Source organism: Coccinella septempunctata, chromosome 1 (assembly GCF_907165205.1).
Source record: "Coccinella septempunctata chromosome 1, icCocSept1.1, whole genome shotgun sequence".
NCBI classification, from domain to species: Eukaryota; Metazoa; Arthropoda; class Insecta; order Coleoptera; family Coccinellidae; genus Coccinella; species Coccinella septempunctata.
This window is the reverse complement of record NC_058189.1, coordinates 65,498,544-65,519,258: the sequence shown is the minus strand read 5'-3', so window position 1 is coordinate 65,519,258 and position 20,715 is coordinate 65,498,544. Positions and strand designations below refer to the sequence as shown.

The following is a 20,715-nucleotide window of genomic DNA, read 5'->3' as shown; positions in this document are numbered from 1 at the left end:
CCTCGCTGGAAGAAAATTTACGACCTTTTAAACTTTTTTCAGTTGAGGAAAGAGAAGATAGTCGTATGGAGCCAAATCTGGTGAATAAGGGGGTGTTCTACAGTAATAATACACCTTAAATCACAAATTTTTTGCATAGCAACATGAGATTTCTGTGCAGGGGCGTTATCCTGCAAAAACAAAACACCTTTAGATTGCTTTCCGCGTCTTTTCTCTTTAATTTTTTCCCGTAGAGTGGTCAGTAATGTCGAACAGTAATCTCCGGTTATTCTTCTACCCTTATCCAAAAACTCAATCATGATTACTTTTGGCAATCCCAAAAAACTAAAGCAAGAACTTTACCAGCAGATTTTTGGACACGAAACTTCTTAGGTCTTGAAGAACCAGAGTGTCGCCATTCCATCGATTGTTGCTTTATTTCTGGATCGTAGAAATGTACCTAAGTCTCATCCATAGTAACAATTCGGTTTAAGAAGTCTACATCGTTTTCAAATCGAGCACAGATCGAACGCTATGTTTCTACCCTTGCACGCTTTATAGGTCAACATTCAAACATTTGGGGATCCATTTTGCAGCAATTTTTCTCATGTCGAAATTGACGTGACCTATATGATGAACGCGTTCGTATGAAATATTCAGTGATTCAGATATCCGTTTTAGTCCAATACGACGGTCTGATAAAATCATGTAATGAAGTGCATCGATATTTTCTGGGACTGACACAAAAACTGGCCTTCCCGATCGGTCATCATCTTCAATGGAAAATTTACGTCTTTTGAAGCTTGCTGTCCAATTTTTCACGGTCGCATACGAAGGACATTGATCACCAAAGGTATTAAGCATATCTTCGTAAATCTGCTTTCCTCTTAACCCTTTTAAATACAGGTACTTGACGATGGCTCGATACTCCAATTTTTCGATTTTCACAATTTCGGTGCACATCTTCTTTCTTTCAATTCATTGCGTAACTCTGGTTTACTTTTTTGACCTCAAACTTCACACTTACACTTCTAATGAGTTATTGTTCGTTGCTATGGTAACGCAATATCAAAACAGTTTGTTTGAATTTTAACATGAGTTTAAGTAAGCGAGAGATCGCAATGTGTGTCTTCCTGGGCATATCTGATCATTTGATAAGACAACACATGTGTCGGTCAAAGAGGCAAAAAGTTCCTGGGCTTTGGACAGGTATCTCAACTTATTTGAAGTAGAATTTGTGGCTATGAATCACCCCTTCTTTCGCAACCATTCACTCGCACCCTGTATATGAGCCCATATTGCATGTAAGAGAAACGTCGACTGCATCCAGATAAATATCCCGAATAGCTACCGCGCGCACTTGATGCCCGCCAGCGCGATACGCCAATGGCTTCAGGATTTCTTCATTGAAGAAGACAAACCGAGATTTCTTGCGGTAAAGACGGATGAAATCGTCCTTCGGGCGCAACAAGTATGTAATTTCTACCTTATTTCATCGCAAGTATAAATCTCGATGGAAATTATAAGTCTCGCAATTCCTCTAATACGAACTGGCAAATATGTCGACTTGACATTTGAATGCTGAATAATGGAGGATATATTGAAAATTATTGAAATGCATCCCACGTGGAATACTGAGTTATATGTTGCACCGCAGAAAAGATAGATAAGAAATATGAATTTATAGTGCACAAAGCTAGATTCGCAATTTATACTGCCCGCGTACGTATACAGGATCGCGATCTAGAAGATGGGTTGGCTGGGCTGGAATTCACATTTTAAGTAAATGAGACTTGAATGCATCTCGTTTCATTATATTTACCGTTTCTTGTTTCGCAGTGCCAGAAATTCCCTTCAGAAAAATCCTAATACTCTCGACAGTTGTAAAAAGTTTTGAGGGACGATTCTTTGTCAGAAAATAGTATAGGCCACCTAAAGTTGGCACCTGAGAAGCAGTTTTTTATTTTTCTCCTAGAAACCAGAAAACTGACAAGAATTAATTTGAGTAAACAGACAAAAAAGAGGGAAGGTAATCTAAAAAAATTTCTTGGTTTTCCCTTACAATTGCAAAGGGTTGAAAAAGCAACCCCTAAAATTATTTCTGCTAGAAACTGTACTCCATTCATATTTATTTTAGCAGTCGGTTGGCCATGAAATAATTTTCTCAAGTTTTTGTAACTAGAACAGAGTAAGGTTGGCACTCATCATCGTTTGGTATTTCTATGCACTCATGAAATGTCGTTAATGTCATAACGCCGTTGCCACAACTAATATCAATTTTTATTACGAAAATGCCGAAAGTGATTGAAAAAAAGAGACAGGGTTTCAGGAAGTGCTATTTAGAATTCAGGTCCGCTCATTCAAATAGTTATACACTGATATTCTAAAATCCACAATACGTCAGACGGTAGCGAATATATTCAATGTAAGAGAATTTATACAATGTTTCATCTGAATCTAAACGACTTATATTTCAGCTGAATATTTCCACAATCAGAAAGATAGTGAATGAAGAGGATGACAAAGAATTTCCTTCTATTGGGAGACCCAAAAAAGTGGTGGCATTTGAGAATTTTATGTTGGAGTGAATTAATGCGAAAAGTTTACTACAGAATTTTCGATGAATGTCATCGTAGAAGTTCCCGAAAATTGATTTTTCTATTTCTCATTTGACTTGTCCAATACATTGTGAACAGCCACAAATACGCGCCAGTTGTCCTGTTAATTGTTTATTCATTCGAAATTGTTGTTCAAAGGTGAAGTTCATCTTGACTTGAAACTTTCCTTTAATTCCTTTTAGTTATATTGATGCAAGATGATTTTTGTTGAAGAATTTAACATTCTTGTAATTATCTGTTAATTCCTTCGGGAGATACCCATTCCCAACCACTGCAACATATGCATTTCATCTTCGGGTTAATATTTTTGAAATCTACAACTTATGTAACGTATTCAAACTTTAGCCGAAGAAGATAACGAACATTAACTCTCCTCAAGCTAGTGCATATTATGATATTATACTGATCTCTTGTATTTTCTATGCAAATAACTGGATTTGGTATGCCTTCAATCAGTTTGTATAAACTTCAATTATTTTCGTCACATATTTTCCGAAGAGATTCGACATTGTGATAAAATACGTAATAACAGAAACTTTTACGTAGAACGGGCAACATAGCGTTGATTTAAAACACAAAAATGTTTTGACAAGCGTCATGACCCCACATTTTTCTACTATACAGAGTGAAATGTGTCAAATTTCCATGGCCAACCGAGTGCTAAAATAAAAGTGAATGGAGTATACTATATCTTTGAAGTATCAATTTTTGATAGCTTAATTAATTTTGAACAAATAAGGTATCTCGTTATTTCTTGCTGGAAGTGGTGGTTTTTGAGGAAAAAAATAATTTACCAACAAGTATGAAGCTTGTGTAGCAGAAGCTAGAATTATCTTCGAACTTAAATTTACCTAGTAGGCGGATATCCTGCTGAAGTTATAAGGCAAATTTCTTTTATTCCCATATCTCTCTCAGAGAATGTCTACTCAAGATCATTCAACTATGTCAGTTCACAGGTTCTAAGAAAAAAAACAATTCTTAATCTACAGATTTTCTTCCAAAATTCGACTAGTTATAGGTACCAGGAATATGTTATTTTCAAAGCTTCTCATCCCTTGGTTTTCAATATTATCCCTACGAAATTTCAAAATGATAAGGAACAAGGAATTTTTGCTCCCTTGTTCAAATTTATAACCAGAGTGATCTCCCAGCCAGGTACAGAACTAACTCAACGCTGCTCGACCCCAAAGATAAAATTATTTTCCCAATATTTGCAGAAATCCTGATCCGATTCGGTTGAAAACTTGTACATAGGTCCAAAATAAGTTTAAAATCCCAATGAACTAGTAATATTCACAAACATAAACGTAAAATTAGCGAATGATGATCATTGAATTGCACAACTTTGTCATCACTACTATTTCCCCACATCCATCATTACTTTTCCGTATAACTCGTTATAATTTTTCTCAAAACTCGTCCGAATTAATCAACTGAAATACGATGTCGATAATTGGCGTACATCAAGTCGATAATTAACGCTGAACCATTGTTATCAAGTAGCGGACGTGAACGCTAATGAAGATATCCTTCGGGAGATATATGACCAGTCCCTTCAGGTATAGCCAACGCCGAAGGGGTTGAAAGTGTTGACTCTGTTAATTGCCGGAAACGATTCTTCAATTTCTCTAATCGATGCCTAATTAAGCAATTAATTGGGAACCTGCTGCCTGTCATATTTCATTGGGGTATCGGATTTCACGCTGAAATTCGTATCGCGTATAGATTCGTTTGCTGCTGAAATATTCTTCATCGAATCGAAATTGGAAATTTGGTTAGACTCTATTGGACTGCCGAAAAAAAAAACCGTGTATTCATAACTACAAGTTCTAAATCTAAAGACATACCTTTACACCCCTGATCATGGAGTAGAGGAACATTAACAACACTGTATATTATTTTCTCCTCCTTCACATTCACTCATTTAATTTTTATCATGTTCTTACACCACCAATTGGCTATTTTCATTTCGATCACAGACTTTCCAATTATTCTCAATGCAAATCATAGACATAGTCTATATCTATGATGCCAATAGACAGAATTCTATGAGTCTCTACCTTCGATCATAAAAACTTCCTGGAACAAAAATGATTTATGGTCTTGACCGAAACGAAATAGTGACATTCGATGTCCTCCGTCTGTGTTAATTTTTTATGATACCTGTCAAAATAGCCGCACAACACTTTCGAAAATGCCATTAGAATATGACAACCCAGTTAGAATCCAGAGATGAAGTGTTGGACGATGAGCCTGAACTTACTCAATCGAGGTACATCTTGGCAAAATACCGCATACAGGTGATAGAACCAGAGCAGCCTACGGTGACATGCGAGGATCTACTGGACATTTGTGACGATAACAGTGAACATTATCACCCGGGTCCAAGAGCACTAGGTATTACAGAGTAAGCTTCAACATCTGCATGAAACTGAACGTTTCATTCGAAGAAAGTTTAAAGACAGATTTTATCTTTTCGGAAATTTTCGGTTCTTGTTTCTTTCATTGGAAATTCAGAATATTTCTCGTTGATTGCATTAACTTTAAGACTTCTTTTAGAATTTTGTGGAATTTATTCATTGATTTTCTTATTCGATATTTCCAGAAGAATCACTGATATGTATTACCAATTTTGGTTCCCATGAAGAAATAGGTGATTACCTATGAATATCCGAATTTTTTTTCCAGATTACTATCCATATGACGGAAAGTTCAGGCTGACATGGGATACTTTCGTTCAGCTTTTATACTGCGTATTCCTTCCATGTTTGTACTGTCACCAGAAGTACATGATGTGCCTGGACAGATGTTATGCTTGTTGCTCCAGACAATTTCGCATAGCTGAAGAAAAATACACTTTTCAGAACTGCCTATGTACCTGCTGCTTTCTCGAGTACGAGTAGTGTCACCTTTGTAAATAATGTCATAGAGTTACTTCTAAGATTAAGCATAATAAAAATATATTTCGTGTTCATCGGTATATATACTATAGTAAGGAGGGAAAATCGAGCAGTTGGGGAATCGCTATCTGTGAGCGAACCCCTGCATCTCGAGGGCCGCGAAGAATCCCAAACGAAAGACGAATAATCAGAGCTAGCCTCGATCTGGAAGCTAGAAGGGAAAGGAGAACAAAGCTCGTTTTCCCAACGCAAATGTAAACAAATCTACGATACTCGACAGTTTGACAAAACTGACAAATGTAAGGTTATCACCGATCGCAGACAGGGATGGGTAGTAGCGATTAAACTCATCGATAACAGAGAGTAGCGTTTTTGGTTTCGATTATCAAAGCATCTGGAAATTTTGACCAAGATTTATACCTGAATGATCCTGCCCAAATATTTCTTTAAATCTCACTTAGGCCCGTTTGCACCAATCCCCCTTAAAAGTAGTACTTTACTAGGCCTCTTTTAAAGTTAATGCGGACGCTTAATTTTATTCCCAGTTGCGGGACTGTGGCTTAACAGAATCTTAAGTAAGGGGCACTTAAGTGTTTATATCTAGTGATATTTCAGTTTTTTATTTTGATGCAACTTCATCCTAGTCCAATAAAGCCATTTCATTGGTTGGCCAGTTGCCGATGATCGTTGTCATTTCATCAACCTGACTTTATTGTCCTGTCAGTCAGTGTCAAGGATATTATTATAATATTATCGAAGAGTAACAACTTTTTGTTGTTGATAATGATAATGATTGTCAAATAAAAGGTACCTAAGTTTATATAAGTACAACACTTTCTTTGCAAGGTCTTGTGTGAATTTGTTTTACTAATGTTGAAGAGGAACGTCAAGAAAATGTCCTTAATGCCCCTATTAGTACGAATACGGTGAATGATTGCCAAGCAGGTGGTGGTAATTTACAAAGGGCACAACAGAAAAAAAGAGTTTGTTGCTAACTATAGTATGATTTGTGACACCAAATTGAAAATTAAAAAAGACTGATGGCATTACAATAAAGGCAAAAGAAAAGACTTGGTATTCAGTAATGAATTCATTCAATTTTCAAAATTAATCAAAAAAGGGAAGTTCTGCAGCCAGTTTTACAAATGATTTTAGGTTAGAATCCCGCCCTTAAATACCTAAGTGGTCATTACAGGAGCGCTTAAATTTAAGACTAGCTTTAGCCATTTAAATGTCACTTAACAGTTGGTGCAACGTTATTGAAGTTAAGGGTTCATTTTAAGGGACACTTAACACTAAGTGCGTTTGGTGCAAACGAGTCTTAGCGGATGGCGACTTGAACCATAGAGACTCGATTCAAAAGGTTTAACCTTGTTAATATTTATCACGTGTAATTTGTCCATTGAAAGTATTGATCTTTAAACTTGACACAAATACAATGAATCCCAGAGTCTCGAGACTAATCGACCACTTAACTCTTGAGAACCATAAACCATAACGAACTTCTATGACAGCCGATGACCAGGAAACGGCCAATCCACTACACCTCATAGCGCTAATCACAACCCACACACCGTATAATTAAAATACGTGGAAACATCTCGATTTTTCTAGCAACGCTCAAATTGGCAATAAAGTGGCATGCTAAAACCGGGGTCACAGAGAGTCGCCGAGCTACTCGTGATCACAGACCGAGGCGACCATCGATGCGTGTCGACTCCGTGCCCCCTGACCCTTGTTCTATGGCCGGTTTCCTGCGACCATAACTGTAGCCGCGCTACCTAACCTAATACTCGATCCTGCCCATATCCGACTTCAATATTATTTTAATTATACACGTAACCGATCGAAAACATGTGAATTACCGTAACTTTATTAAAGATGCCGTTTTCAACGGATCGTGATTGGCCGTCATTATTTCTATAGCGGTGACAATACTATCTGTGTTTCGATTATCGGAGCATAGAATGTTGGGGATCAATGTCGCCAACTGTGGGACTTTTTTCGATTTGGGGTGGATATGTTCGGAAACTCCACATTGGTGCGTTTATTTCTGGTCGGTACGCTCCTGGTCGGGCAGTTTCCCAACAAGGAGCAATTCATTAAAATTTTGACGGACAATACAAGACATCATAATTTTTTATCGGGCTTAAGTGGCAGGTCGGCCGATTTATCAGCCATTAAGGAGCCTGCTTGACCTACAAATCGGCATTCATTTTGATTTCACCACGGTCGATGTCTTCTTTTTTCGGCTGCGAATGCGTGCGACTTAAAAGGCGAAAGCCTGTTTCAGCGATCGCCGATATTCTCTGTAGAGCGATAAGGCAAACCGCAAAGGGCTACCGGATGGTTGTGACATTACAGAAGACGGGTTCGTTGTGTCGCAACTCGATGTTCGTAAAAACGCGTTTCGCCGAAAATTAGGATGTGTATGTAGTTATTTCGATGCGGAGGTGAAGCAATGCTGCTTACTTACTTGAATCAGGCAGAAAAAACCACGTGAACTAAATTTGGGTATAGAATGACCTCTGAAATACCTACTGAAAATACTCGTGTCTATGTTCTATAACTATTACGTTGAAAAAACCGCCAATGCGATGGAGCGGAACTTAGAAGTCATAGAAACAAATATTCTATGACTGTAGGACATTTCGTGTCAGCTGACTTTGACAGGAGAATCATATTACTATACTCCATTCACTTTTATTTTAGCAGTCGGTTGGCCATGGAAATTTGACACATTTCACAGTGTATAGTACGAAAATGTGGGGTTATGACGCTTGTCAAAACATTTTTGGTTTTTAAATCAACGCTATGTTGCCCGTTCTACCTGAAAATTCCTGTTATTACGTATTTTATCACAATGTCGAATCTCTTCGGAAAATATGTGACAAACATAATTGAAGTTTATACAAACTGATTGAAGGCATACCAAATCCAGTTATTTGCATGGAAAATACAAGAGATCAGAATAATATCATAATATGCACTAGCTTGAGGAGAGTTTATGTTCGTTATCTTCTTTGGCTAAAGTTTGAATAGGTTACATCAGTTGTAGATTTATTAACCCGAAGATGAAATGCATATGTTGCAGTGGTTGGAAATGGGTATCTCCCTAAGTAATTAACAGATAATTACAAGAATGTTAAACTCTTCAACAAAAATCATATCTTGCATCAATATAAGTAAAAAGAATTGAAGGAAGTTTCAATCAAGATGAACTTCACCTTTGAACAAAACTTTCACATTTGTATAAACAATTAGCAGGACAACTGGCGCGTATTTGTGGCTGTTCATCTTAATGCATTGATATAATAATAATAATTAGGTATTTATTGGTACCTTAAGATATTTACTATGTATAGGACAAGTCAGATGAAAAATAGAAAAATCAATTTTCGGGAACTTATTCTACGATGACATTCATCGAAAATCCTGTAGTAAACTTTTCGCATTAATTCACGCATAAAATTCTCAAGTGCCACCACTTTTTTGGGTCTCCCAATAGAGGGAAATTCTTTGTCACCCTCTTCATTCAGAATCTTTTTGATTGTGAGAATATTCAGCTGAAATATAAGTCGTTTAAATTCAGATGAAACATTATATAAATTCTCTTACATTGAATATGTTCGCTACCGTCTGATGTATTGTGGATTTTAAAATATCAGGGTATAACTATTTGAATGAGCGGACATGAATTCTAAATAGAATTTTCTGAAACCTTGTCTCTTTTTTCAATCACTTTCGGCATTTTCGTAATATTCATTGATATTAGTTGTGGCAACGGCGTTATGACATTAGCGATATTTCATAAGTGCTTACCTTACTCCGTTCTAGTTACAAAAAAAAACTGGCCATGAAAATTATTTCATGGCCAACCGACTGCTAAAATAAATGTGAATGCAGTATAACTACTGTTGTTTTTGTGATTTTTAGTGGTTTCTATGAATACTTATTAATTTTCTTAGAAAATTTCGTTCAGTAAATATTCTTTTTACCTCAGTGGTGATATGAAAGTGTGGTATGATAGAAAACTGACTATTATGGACTGCAATTTGAAGTTTTGCGATCATAAATGTCATAGATGGTTTGCGGGCCCCTCAGCGTGACGTCAATCTGAAAGGTTCATTATTATCTGTCTATGTCAAAGATTCTATGATTTATCATTATTTTATGCTATTTCGAGGACTAGGAACATTTTATTTTAGCAAAGCAATAACATCCTGACGAGCTGATCAACTTTCGAAGCATAAAACACGAAAAATCCGCCGAAATACATTTTTTATCAGATATCAATTTATATTCCCAATATACAGGGTGAGTCTTCGACTTGTAATAATATTTCAAAAGTAGGTTCTTGAGGTCAAAAAAATAACATTTTTCCAATTCGGCCCTGATGAAAAGATATAGCCATTTTAAATTTCCATATTGAGCTATGCCACCCCCGGAGAAACAAAATTCCCTTGAGAATAACAAGCCAAATCTATGATACTGCACATCTATTGATCTTTTAAGCAGTGTTGCATTCAGCAGAAGTACCCAATTTTCCGAATTTCACAGATACTTTTTAATTTTTTGAAATCAAATTACTCAAAAACAGCGCATTATACGAGAAAATATAAAGAATACTTTTTTTTACAAAACGGATATTCATTAGATAGCGTCCAACTTCTTTTCAAGAGTTGGGTTTTTTGAATTTATGGTATTTTTATGGTACATGACAGTCATAATGAGAAAACTGGAAGACGTGGGTGATATCTTGTGCTCTAAAAAGATTCATCAAATAAATAAAAAACTATATTCCGAAATTCATTTCATTCGATGAAACCGTACGTAAGAGAGAACTAAAAATAATTTTTTTATGGTTTTTCAACAGCCTGTACCTTTTTAACAGAGCCGATTAAGAAAAAATGGTATGAGAAAAAAGTGTTTCTCTCGACCTCAAGAATCTACTGTTAAAATATATTTACAATTCAAAGACTCACCCTGTATAATAGGTACAAGATACAAATTCGTATCTACATTCTCACAAATCCCAGAGGAAGGTCGTATTTTTTTCGCTGTCTCCCAGAAGCCCCTATATCATCGCAAATAATCCTCCAAAAAATACGACTTCGAAAAGCCATCACACCTAATGAATAATATCGCTCGAAGATCGAATACCGGATAAAACAGCAAAAAATTCCAGCACGCTTTCGCCGGTAACAAAACAACATCCACCACCTCTTTGGGGACATCTATCGGCCGCCATTGTTATCAACGTACAACGCTGAATAAAACATGTCAGGTGCCCAACATGAACTTCTGCGAGTTCGAATCTCTTAACCCCATATATTATTTACGGGATGATGTCATTGAACGATGGTGAATTTGTTATTCTAAAACGGCTTGTATTTTATCGTGTCCATTTCTGAAATATCTGCACGTATTAGCGCTGGCAATAATATTAAATATATTAGCCTGTCATGTTTCACGAATTGATGGCCACGGGACCCTTCTGGTGCTGGCTAGTAAAGCTCGCACGTCTATGTACCGGTGCTTTACAATATTACGCTTGTGCGATCCCAATAGTTATGGCTGAGTAATGTCAGGTCTTGAATAATTAATCATCAAGAAGAAGGAACTTTACATTTAGAGCTACAGACCCAATAAAGATGGTACCTTAGAAAGACCATCGAAATAAATCATCAGTTTCATTGTATATTGTGGTTTTTCCACAAGATACCAGTGATCTACTTTTCAAGAAATGTGCTTCTGAGCTAGATGCTATTCTAACAAAACTCTTCCAACTCTCATACAACAGTGGAAGTTCTCCCGAAGGTTAGAAGAGGGCTAGACAGCCACCATCACTTAGGAGGCCAAAATAAAGACCACCTCACTGAGGAAGAGTAGATGCTGACCATGGTTTCGATCTCACTCATCATCCAGCTACTCTTAATGACTTAGGAATCCAACTCGGAGAAATCTGGGAAGGATTAGATCAAAACATTTTAAGATCACTCATTTTGAGTATGAACCGTCGTTGCCGAGCTGTAATTAAGGCAAGGGGTGGAAATACCAAGTATTAAATCACTTATCTGCATTTCAGTATTTTGAAAAATGTTCATTTCTCTTCTTTCACATAAGATTCGGTGTAATCCTGAATTTTTCTTCCATTCAATGTGTCTTGTTTCGTTCAAAACCTTCCCGAGAGAACATAAAAAATAAGTTATAAAGTCAATGTAGAGTTAACTTTCATTAAAATTGAGATTTTCAGAATGTGCGTTAATTTTTTTGTGCAGTGTATTAGATCTTCACCTATTCAATATTCAATGGTTATACCAGTTCCTTCAAACATGATTCGTAGACAGAGTGCAGTTATAAATACTTGCTATAAATTTCACTCCTTTCCCATCTTTTCTCCAGTTCTGTCCTAAATTCCCCAAAACCCTTATGAAAAGAAATTGATATGTACCGATAAATTCACATCTTTGAATGAAAATAACTATCCCTTAAAATAACTAGGCCATTTAAATAGTCCAATAGATAGGATAGCGCAGATTTTTCGTTATTGAAATTAATAAAGTCTGTATTGTCCCCCGCCCTGTAGCGTGTATCCAATATCATTTTCAATGTTCAGACAGCTCTGGCTTTGTTTCCGGTCGCAACAGCGTATCATCAATTATATTCTTCGTTTTCGTCAGCAATTAATTCTCCTTTGTTCACATCCGATATCATTTTAGAAGGGCTGCCATAATACTCTATTATGTCGGACATCAGTGTAATTTCCGTTCTGTTGGTTAGTCAAGACAAGCTTTGTCTGTAGGAGGCTAGTTATTGAAACGGAATAAAGGGATATGAATAATATAGATAACTCCATGAGTTTTATTTTCTTTTTACTAATGTATTCCACGAATGAATGGATGAGAACTGACTTATTGGCGATACTAGGGCTAATATTGAGGAATATGACGAAAACCTCGAAAATTTGTGAAAGTATGCTGTGAAAAGAAGAAAGAAACAATTCCATAATAGGTTTTACAATCAAATCACGACTTACACTTAACAAGCCATGAAGTCAGCGCTCAGCTTCAAACTAAGAGATTAAAGGACGCCAAAACAAAGTATGGCAATGGCAATCTTCTCAGTTTTCTGTTTCCAACGGGTTTGCACGCCGGCCAGAAATCGTACTCCCACCAGTGATATAACCGATTAGGATAGGAGTAAGGGCATTATCTCGGTAAATTCTTGGGTAGAGAAATAACGGTTCTTAATAAAAATGGTAATATTGCCATCTGAAGTGGAATTTGCATATTTCACTAATTGCTTTTTTTTCGAAAATGCATGTTTCTTTGAGGAAAAAGCATGCTGGAGATAGTGCATTTCATCTACCGATTCCCTGATTCACTGAAAAAGTGAATCTACTCGCTCAATCGCCATAACTCATGGATATTCAATCTGCGGCAATCGAATGAATAATTCAATTACAAGTTATCAGCGAAACACGCCGATTATATTAATTGTACTACAAATAAAATGGCGGCCGAATCACAGTTAGACGACCTATGACACGATAATATTTTATTGTGTCCGACGATTTTAATTAATACGATACAGCGCGGTACAATTGCTTAATGACTGCATAATATGCAGAAACATCAATCAAGTATGTTTTTAATTACTTTTCCTGTCGTTGCGACTCCGTCCGGAGTTTGCGGGGGCGGGGTAATGGATCGGACTGTTTTTGCACCCCGGGTGGAAGTCAATCAGTCATTCTTCTTGCCCGATATACTTGGACAACTATTTGTTGTATTCTATATATTGTATAGGTATAAAATATCGGAGCAGTAGTAAGAAATTGTCAGAAACAATTGATATTTCGTGAAGAAACGTGAATGCAAATATGCAACCATTGTCGAAAATCAGACTCACACGTAACGGGCAATGAAGTCGGGGCTCAGCTTCAAAACTACGAGATTGCAGGTCGGAAAAACAGATCGCGGCGTTTTCTTCTTCCAACGGGTTTGCACGCCGGCCAGAAATCGTACTTCCAGCGAAGAGAAACCGAAAAAGGATGAGGGGAAACGCACAATTGTTACCCACTCTAGTTTCTGCTTCCACCGTGTTTGCACGCCAGCCAGAAAAACGTAGAAGAAGAACAAGCACTCGAACTCATCTAGAAATAGGAAAATCTTAACTATCGCTTATAACGGCATCGATACTCGATACAGAATTCAGAATTAATTGAAATCAGAACGAATACTAAAGACAGAATTAATCGAAGTCAGGATAAACCTATGCAGCTTCTCGTCAAAATACAGAAAAATTGACATCTCCTTTTGTACCCACCGGTGGGGGGCGGAAACGGCATGTCGCTTATGTACCACATTTAAAAAAAAAGGGCAATATGAAGATGATAATATTTTATTGCATTCTTTGTGAAACAAAATGAGTACTTATTCATAAAGACGTTTCTTTACCTTCCCCATTGAATTTTTTCAAATCATCCCTTATCTGACCGAACCCTTCAATAGCTGCCCCCAACTCGAACAAATTCGCTCGAATCAGATAAAACTCTACCACAGAACCTAAATCATTGAATAGAGCCAAATCCTGAAACCAAACTGAGATGATTGATTATCTAGTTACCAAACTGGACCACATGCCAACTGTATAATAGTTCCCATTATTTTCCGTGCTGGTCTCAGCCACAACACAAAGAATAGCAGGGATAAAACGAAATAATCCCACTAGCAAAATCGATCGACCATCGACCTTAACAATCCAATAAACTGATAACATCATTCTTGGACTGAGGGGTGAAATCTTCATCTCTTATCATTGGGTCAATCAAAAATATACCGAGGTTTTTATGTATTAGTATCTATTTTCTTGAATAACCACATTAAGACTGGATTCATTTGATGGATGTCTTTTTCGAGGTTAGATTTTAGGAGCTTCCTAGTATACAGGGTGAGTAGATTCTTGAGATTCAAAGAAACACATTTTTCCTATACCATTTTTTCCGATTAGGTTTCGATAAAAAAATAAAACCATTTTAAGTTTTCATAATGAGCTGTGCCACCCCTGGAAAAACAAAATTACCCTCAGAATAACTAGCTTAATCTGTGGCACTACACATCTGTGAATCTTTTAAACAGAGTTGTATTCAGCCAAAGTGTCCAATTTTACAAATTTCACAGATACTATTTAATTTTTGAACATCAAATTACTCGAAAACGGCGCATTATACGAGAAAATATGAAGAATACTTTTATTTTACAAAACGTTCAAATATTCATTAGATAGCGTCCAACTAAGTTTCAAGAGATGGTTTCTCTGAATTTTTGGTATTTTTATGGTACCTAATCGTCATAATGGGAAAACTGGAAGACGTGGGTGTTATCTTGTTTTCGAGAAAGATTCATCAAATAAATGAAAAACTATATTCCGAAAATTCATTTCATTCGATGAAACTGTTTGTAGGTAGAAGTAAAATCATTTTTTATGGTTTTTCAACAGCCTGTAACTTTAAAACCGAGCTGATTCGGAAATAATGGTAAAGGAAAAAAAGGGCTTAATTTGACCTCAAGAATTTACCGTTAAAATATTTGTATGAGTCAAAGACTCACCCTGTATAGTGCTATTGTGATAATTTCAGGAAATATGATTGTTCTATTCGACAAATTTTAATGATTTTTCCCGCATTTCACAGATTTAGTTCCAGTAGTAATCGAAAAAACATAGACTATTCACGATATACAAAATACAAGAGAATTTATATAATGTTTCATCTGAATCTAAACGACTTGTATTTCAGCTGAATATTTCCACAATCAGAAAGATTGTGAATGAAGAGGATGACAAAAAATTTCCTTCTATTGGGAGACCCAAAAAAATGGTGGCATTTGAGAATTTTATGTTTGAGTGAATTAATGCGAAAAGTTTACTACAGGATTTTCGATGAATGTCATCGTAGAATAAGTTCCCGAGAATTGATTTTTCTATTTGTCATTTGACTTGTCCTATACATTGTAAATATCTTAAGGTACCAATAAATACCTAATTATTATTATTATATCAATGTATTAAGATGAACATCCACAACTAAGCGCCAGTTGTCCTGTTAATTGTTTATTCATGTGAAATTTTTGTTCAAAGGTGAAGTTTATCTTGACTTGAAACTTTCTTTAATTCCTTTTACGTATATTGATGCAAGATGATTTTTGTTGAAGAATTTAACATTCTTGTAATTATCTGTTAATTCCTTCGGGAGATACCCATTCCCAACCACTGCATCATATGCATTTCATCCTTATGTTAATATTTTTGAAATCTACTGATGTAACGTATTCAAACTTTAGCCAAAGAACCTCAACTCTCCTCAAGCTAGTGCATATTATGATATTATACTGATCTCTTGTATTTTCCATGCAAATAACTGGATTTGGTATGCCTTCAATCAGTTTGTATAAACTTCAATTATGTTCGTCACATATTTTCCGAAGAGATTCGACATTGTAATAAAACACGTAATATACAACAGAAACTTTTACGTAGAACTGGCAACATAGCGTTGTTTAAAACCCAAAAATGTTTTGACAAGCTTCTTAACCGCACATCATACCGCACATTTTCGTACCATACAGAGTGAAATGTGTTAAATTTCCATGGCCAACCGAGTGCTACAAAAAAAGTGAATGGAGTATAGTCACAGAGTTTCGATTTGGGCTATGAATTTACGGTGTTCTCCATCGCATCTAAAAGAGGATGTAGCCTTGCAGGGTTTATCGTAACACTCAAAAAAGAAGAAATGTCAAAATTCTGACACTGGCTAGGGATGTCCAGTTCTTCCAGTAAGATCGATATCGTTTTTCATCGAAAGCATAGACGTAATGGAATTTTGATAGAAATTCCATAGACTGGAAGATGACGAGTTTTTTACTCAACACAGGGGAAGATGTTTGAGCGATCCTGCAAGTGATGTCAAGGGGATGGTTCGTATCGCATGGGTGTCCGAATCAGAGAATCAGATCATCTCAATTAATCTGAATCGACATCATTTTTGACGTTTTAATGCTCGTTTTTTTCAAATCAACTATGACAATCGAATCGCCCGAGGACAAATAAAATTTCCTCTCTCATTCCCACGAATAGAAAATGCCCCGTTTATGGGGCGACCCGAGCATCCCCCCGAGCCCGTTGGCATCAGTTTCGATTCTCCGATTTCACGTAATCGACCGTCGAAGCGATCCAAACAACCGATAACATCCGAGAGATCGAAGATCGAAGATATCCAAACGTCTATCTCGTCCCCGGGGCACGCTCGACTCGATCCCCGATTTCGGTATACGTGGTGGGGCCTACCCGTAGCGGCTTGGTCCGAAAACGACGCGGACCAATCGTGCCCCATTCATTCAGGTGTCGGGACAGCGGCTGAAAGTGAGTGAGGTGAATCGAACATAACCTATTCAGTCTTCGATCGGACAGCGCGAACTTCTGTGACTCCGTTTTCCCGAACGTACCTCTGGCGCACGGTGTACTGGACTAGGCCCGACGGACAGTCGCGTTCTATGGACTTTCGTCTCGTGTGCGGTGGTTTTCTGTGGATATATTTGAATTTATTTATTTGGAAGTGAGTCTTGATTTTTGGATGTGTTATGAGGAAGAAATGTTATTGGTGAGTTTTTTGTGTGTCGATCGGGGTCCACTTTTTTCATATTTTTCCCACTCTTGAGAACTACGGCTTCAAAAACGTTGAATATCTTCGAAAAAATTAGAGAATTTCCACAATGTTCACATAATTTTTTTTCATTTTATGATTCGACGATGAAAACAGTACCACCCAAGAGAATCTTGCACTCAATTCAAACACACTCATGGAAAAATAATAATAATTCCAAGTATTACACTGGTTTCCCTTTAGACGAATTCAAAAATTCTTTTTCTTTGAATTAACTGGAAGTTATCGGAAAATTTTCGTAAAATTGGTCTTCTTTGGTACCAATTCAGTCCGTTTTCGTGTTTATTGGGCATCTTCTAAAATCAGCTCTTTATATTTTGAGAGTTTTCACCGAAACACCTTCATTCAAGAATTGGATAGTTTCCAACTAACTCAAGAACTTGATATGAACGAATAAAATTCAAATAAATTGAATGAGAACTTTTTTCTTCTCGAAATACTATAGATATTCATCGATAGATAATCCAAAATGCAATTGAATATCAAATATCTATCACAATAAATAAATAAATGAAATAAACGAACCCAAATCACCAAAACGAATTAGGTTCTTTAAATCGTTGGTCATGAACATAATTCATTGATTCATTTCCGTTCGAAATGATATAAAATGATTCGATTTGATAGGAGTTGAAACTCGTAGATGATCATGGAAGATTCTCGCAGAATTGGTTGTTACATTTCAATTCTTTGTGGTTACCTTGCACGATTTTAATGATCAGCAAATTGAATCCTTTCAATTCATCGCCAATTGACTTTCCAAAGGCATTTTTCTGTTCTCCGCATGCAGGAAAAACTATATGTAATTAACGTAGAAACAGTTATATGCATATTGTCGAGGGATTGTTAGATTATAATTAATGATATTCAAATCGATTCTATTATGAATTCATATACATATGAATTGGATTCACATGTTTCGATCTCGGAGAAAGATATATGACAGAAGATAGTGCTTAAATTATATTGATCATTTCAAGAAGAAAAAAACATGAATATGATATGCGGTTATTCAACAGAACATCAATCAATTCTTAGTCTCTCACGATATTCTACGATCATCAGAAAAAGAAATGCAAATTTTGCAATAATGCAACAACAAAAAATGTCCAAGGTATTTACCCAAATGGAAAATATTGAATTCATAATTTTCTTCAATACGCAGAGTTATAAGCTGGAAAAATATTGCATATTTTCAATTACAAAAATAATTCCAATCAGTCGATCAAATAACTTCTCAAACATATATCTAAGTACTATATATCTACAATTTGTAGAGACCTAAATTATTTACCACCTACATTAATTTCTAAATTTATTATAGAAATAAGAAATAAGGTATGCCTACACTTCTTCATTAATACAGTCACTAATATTGAATAATTCAAAAGAATGAATTTTTGCAAAAACTGCAAACCTATTTTTTTCAAATATCATTTAGGTTTTCCCAAGTGTTTTCCATGAATTTGTTTCATTATTAGCATTATACAATACATATTTTATCTATTTCTTAAAGATAAAATGAATCTATCAAAAGTGCACCTTTTTTGAGTAGGTAAAACGAACTATTCATTCAATTAATTGAAAATTCAAAAAAAAAAAAGATAAAACCCTCACTAACCGTCCGAAACTACCCTGTATTCAGAGGGGGTGGTATAGGTGACATAAAATCGATAATCCAAATATTTTACCATCTCTCCCAAAATGTGAACTACAACTCCCTTATTATTCATTTCTAGAAAGAAATGTTCTTAACGAAGTACCCTTATTTTTCATTTTTGGACCTACTGTCATCGAATCAGCTCTACAAATTAATGTACTCACATAATTCTGCTCTATACAGCTTGTATCGGCAATGTATCCGGAGACTTTAACGCTGGGCCAAGACAGTAACACGTAGATAAATAATTCGTAGATACATATCCAAGTAAATATTTGCCTTTTTCTTGGAAGTTCCATTGCATTCTTGATTTCTGCGAACAAAAATATTTCGAATGATTCTTCTTTTCCCCTAAAATTTATCTATTATGAGCATCATAGTAATAGGAAAATCAGTTTGGCGTATAAGTACCTCTTACTACTTAGGTATTGAATGAAATATCATGAGATATCCTACTTTACCCATTAAACAATCTCCTTTATAAGCAATATTCGATCATCTTCATATTGGAAATACATATCTATAGGGTACATAGATATCTATATATTTTTATTGGTAGATATTTATTACTGACTTCTATAGCAAAATCATATTGGATATCAAAATATATAAATCATTACCTATAAATCTTAGTCAATCACTAGCTAATTCAAGATATATAGGGTGAGTCTTTGACTCATACAAATACAATTTCAAAAGTAGAAATTTTATGTCAAAAGAAACAATTTTTTTTCATACCATTTTTCCGATTAGGCCCTGATAAAAAGGTTTCATAATGAGCAGTGCCACCTCTGGAAAAACAAAATTACCTTTAGAATAGGTAGCTAAATCTGTGACACAACACATCTATGGATCTTTTAAACAGAGTTGTATCCAGCCAAAGTACCCAATTTTTCAAATTTCACAGATAGATACTTTTTAATTTTTGAACATCAAATTACATCAAAACGGCGCATTATACAAGAAAATATGAAGAATACTTTTATTTTTAGAAATGTTCAAATATTCATTAGATTGAGTCCAACATAGTTTCAAGAGTTGGGTTTTTCGAATTTTCGTTATTTTTATGGTACGTGATGGTCGTAATGCGAAAACTGGAAGACGTCGGAGATACCTCGTATTCGAAAAAGATTCATCAAGTAAATGAAAAACTATTTTCCGAAATTCATTTCATTCGATAAAACTGTTTTCGAGATAGAACTAAAAATTACATTTTTTATGGTTTGTCAACAGCCTGTATCTTTTAAACCGAGCCGATTCAGAAAGAATAGTAAAAAAAAAGTGTTTCTTTTGATCTCAAGAATCTACTGTTACAATATTTGTACGAGTCAAAGACTCACCCTGTATAATAGTGTAGATAAGAAGAGAAAACTCCGCATTTTCAAGTGTCTGCAAATTCTGCAATGAAATGAAATTGATAAAAACAATATCTAAGCCTCCATAAAATTTTGAAGGAAAAACTCAATAAACTAATGGATCAATATTCTTAACATACATAGAACAAAGAATCTAGAAAAAAAATTGAGGTTTCTCAGTAGAAATCAACTTTGTAAAAAATATTCTAATTGGCAAATTCGATTCTTAGCAGAAACTTTTTTTTTCTTCTCAGAATTTCAATGAAGAAGTAAATGGAAATGAGAGAACTGAATGGAAAAAATTGCGGAACTCGAAGATTGAAGATCTATTGCCAGTTAAGACAAAAGATACAAATTTAGAATTTCATTTCATTCTCCACTTAAAATTGTTATTTTGGCGAAAATCAAACACCCGGAAACGATTCAATCTCGGATTCAAGCATGCACTTGCGTCCTCCACGTAAAGTTGCATGCACGTCAC

At 35.7% G+C, this 20,715-nt stretch overlaps 2 protein-coding genes across 4 annotated transcripts in view; both read left to right on the top strand.

The window, feature by feature from the left end:
• The window catches only part of LOC123322974 (dendritic arbor reduction protein 1-like), a 287,319-nt gene that overhangs the window by 246,449 nt on the left and 20,155 nt on the right, over positions 1 to 20,715 (top strand). The window contains exon 1 of one of the 2 annotated variants that reach the window (XM_044911096.1): positions 16,893 to 17,156. The exons of the other annotated variant lie outside the window; for it this stretch is intronic. Within the exon in view, the coding sequence (XP_044767031.1) occupies positions 17,130 to 17,156 (27 nt within the window). The 5' untranslated portion in view covers positions 16,893 to 17,129. Of the gene's footprint in view, positions 1 to 16,892; positions 17,157 to 20,715 lie in introns of those variants that run through there. 2 annotated transcript variants of the gene reach the window in all.
• LOC123322978 lies at positions 4,709 to 5,571 on the top strand. 2 transcript variants are annotated; one of them, XM_044911103.1, is made up of 2 exons: positions 4,709 to 5,004; positions 5,286 to 5,571. In XM_044911103.1, exons 1-2 carry the CDS (start codon positions 4,805 to 4,807, stop codon positions 5,299 to 5,301), a joined length of 216 nt encoding a protein of 71 aa, XP_044767038.1. In that variant the 5' UTR covers positions 4,709 to 4,804; the 3' UTR covers positions 5,302 to 5,571. The 2 variants fall into 2 exon arrangements, with proteins under 2 accessions (XP_044767038.1, XP_044767037.1); XM_044911102.1 differs by having other exon boundaries at positions 4,715 to 4,994.

Bases quoted from the DNA above. Each gene is read 5' to 3' on its own strand.
- LOC123322978 (XM_044911102.1), top strand. From the start codon at position 4,805: ATGACAACCCAGTTAGAATCCAGAGATGAAGTGTTGGACGATGAGCCT. The intron at 4,995-5,285 runs GTATTACAGAGT...TTTTTTTTCCAG, and splicing joins CCCGGGTCCAAGAGCACTAG to ATTACTATCCATATGACGGA.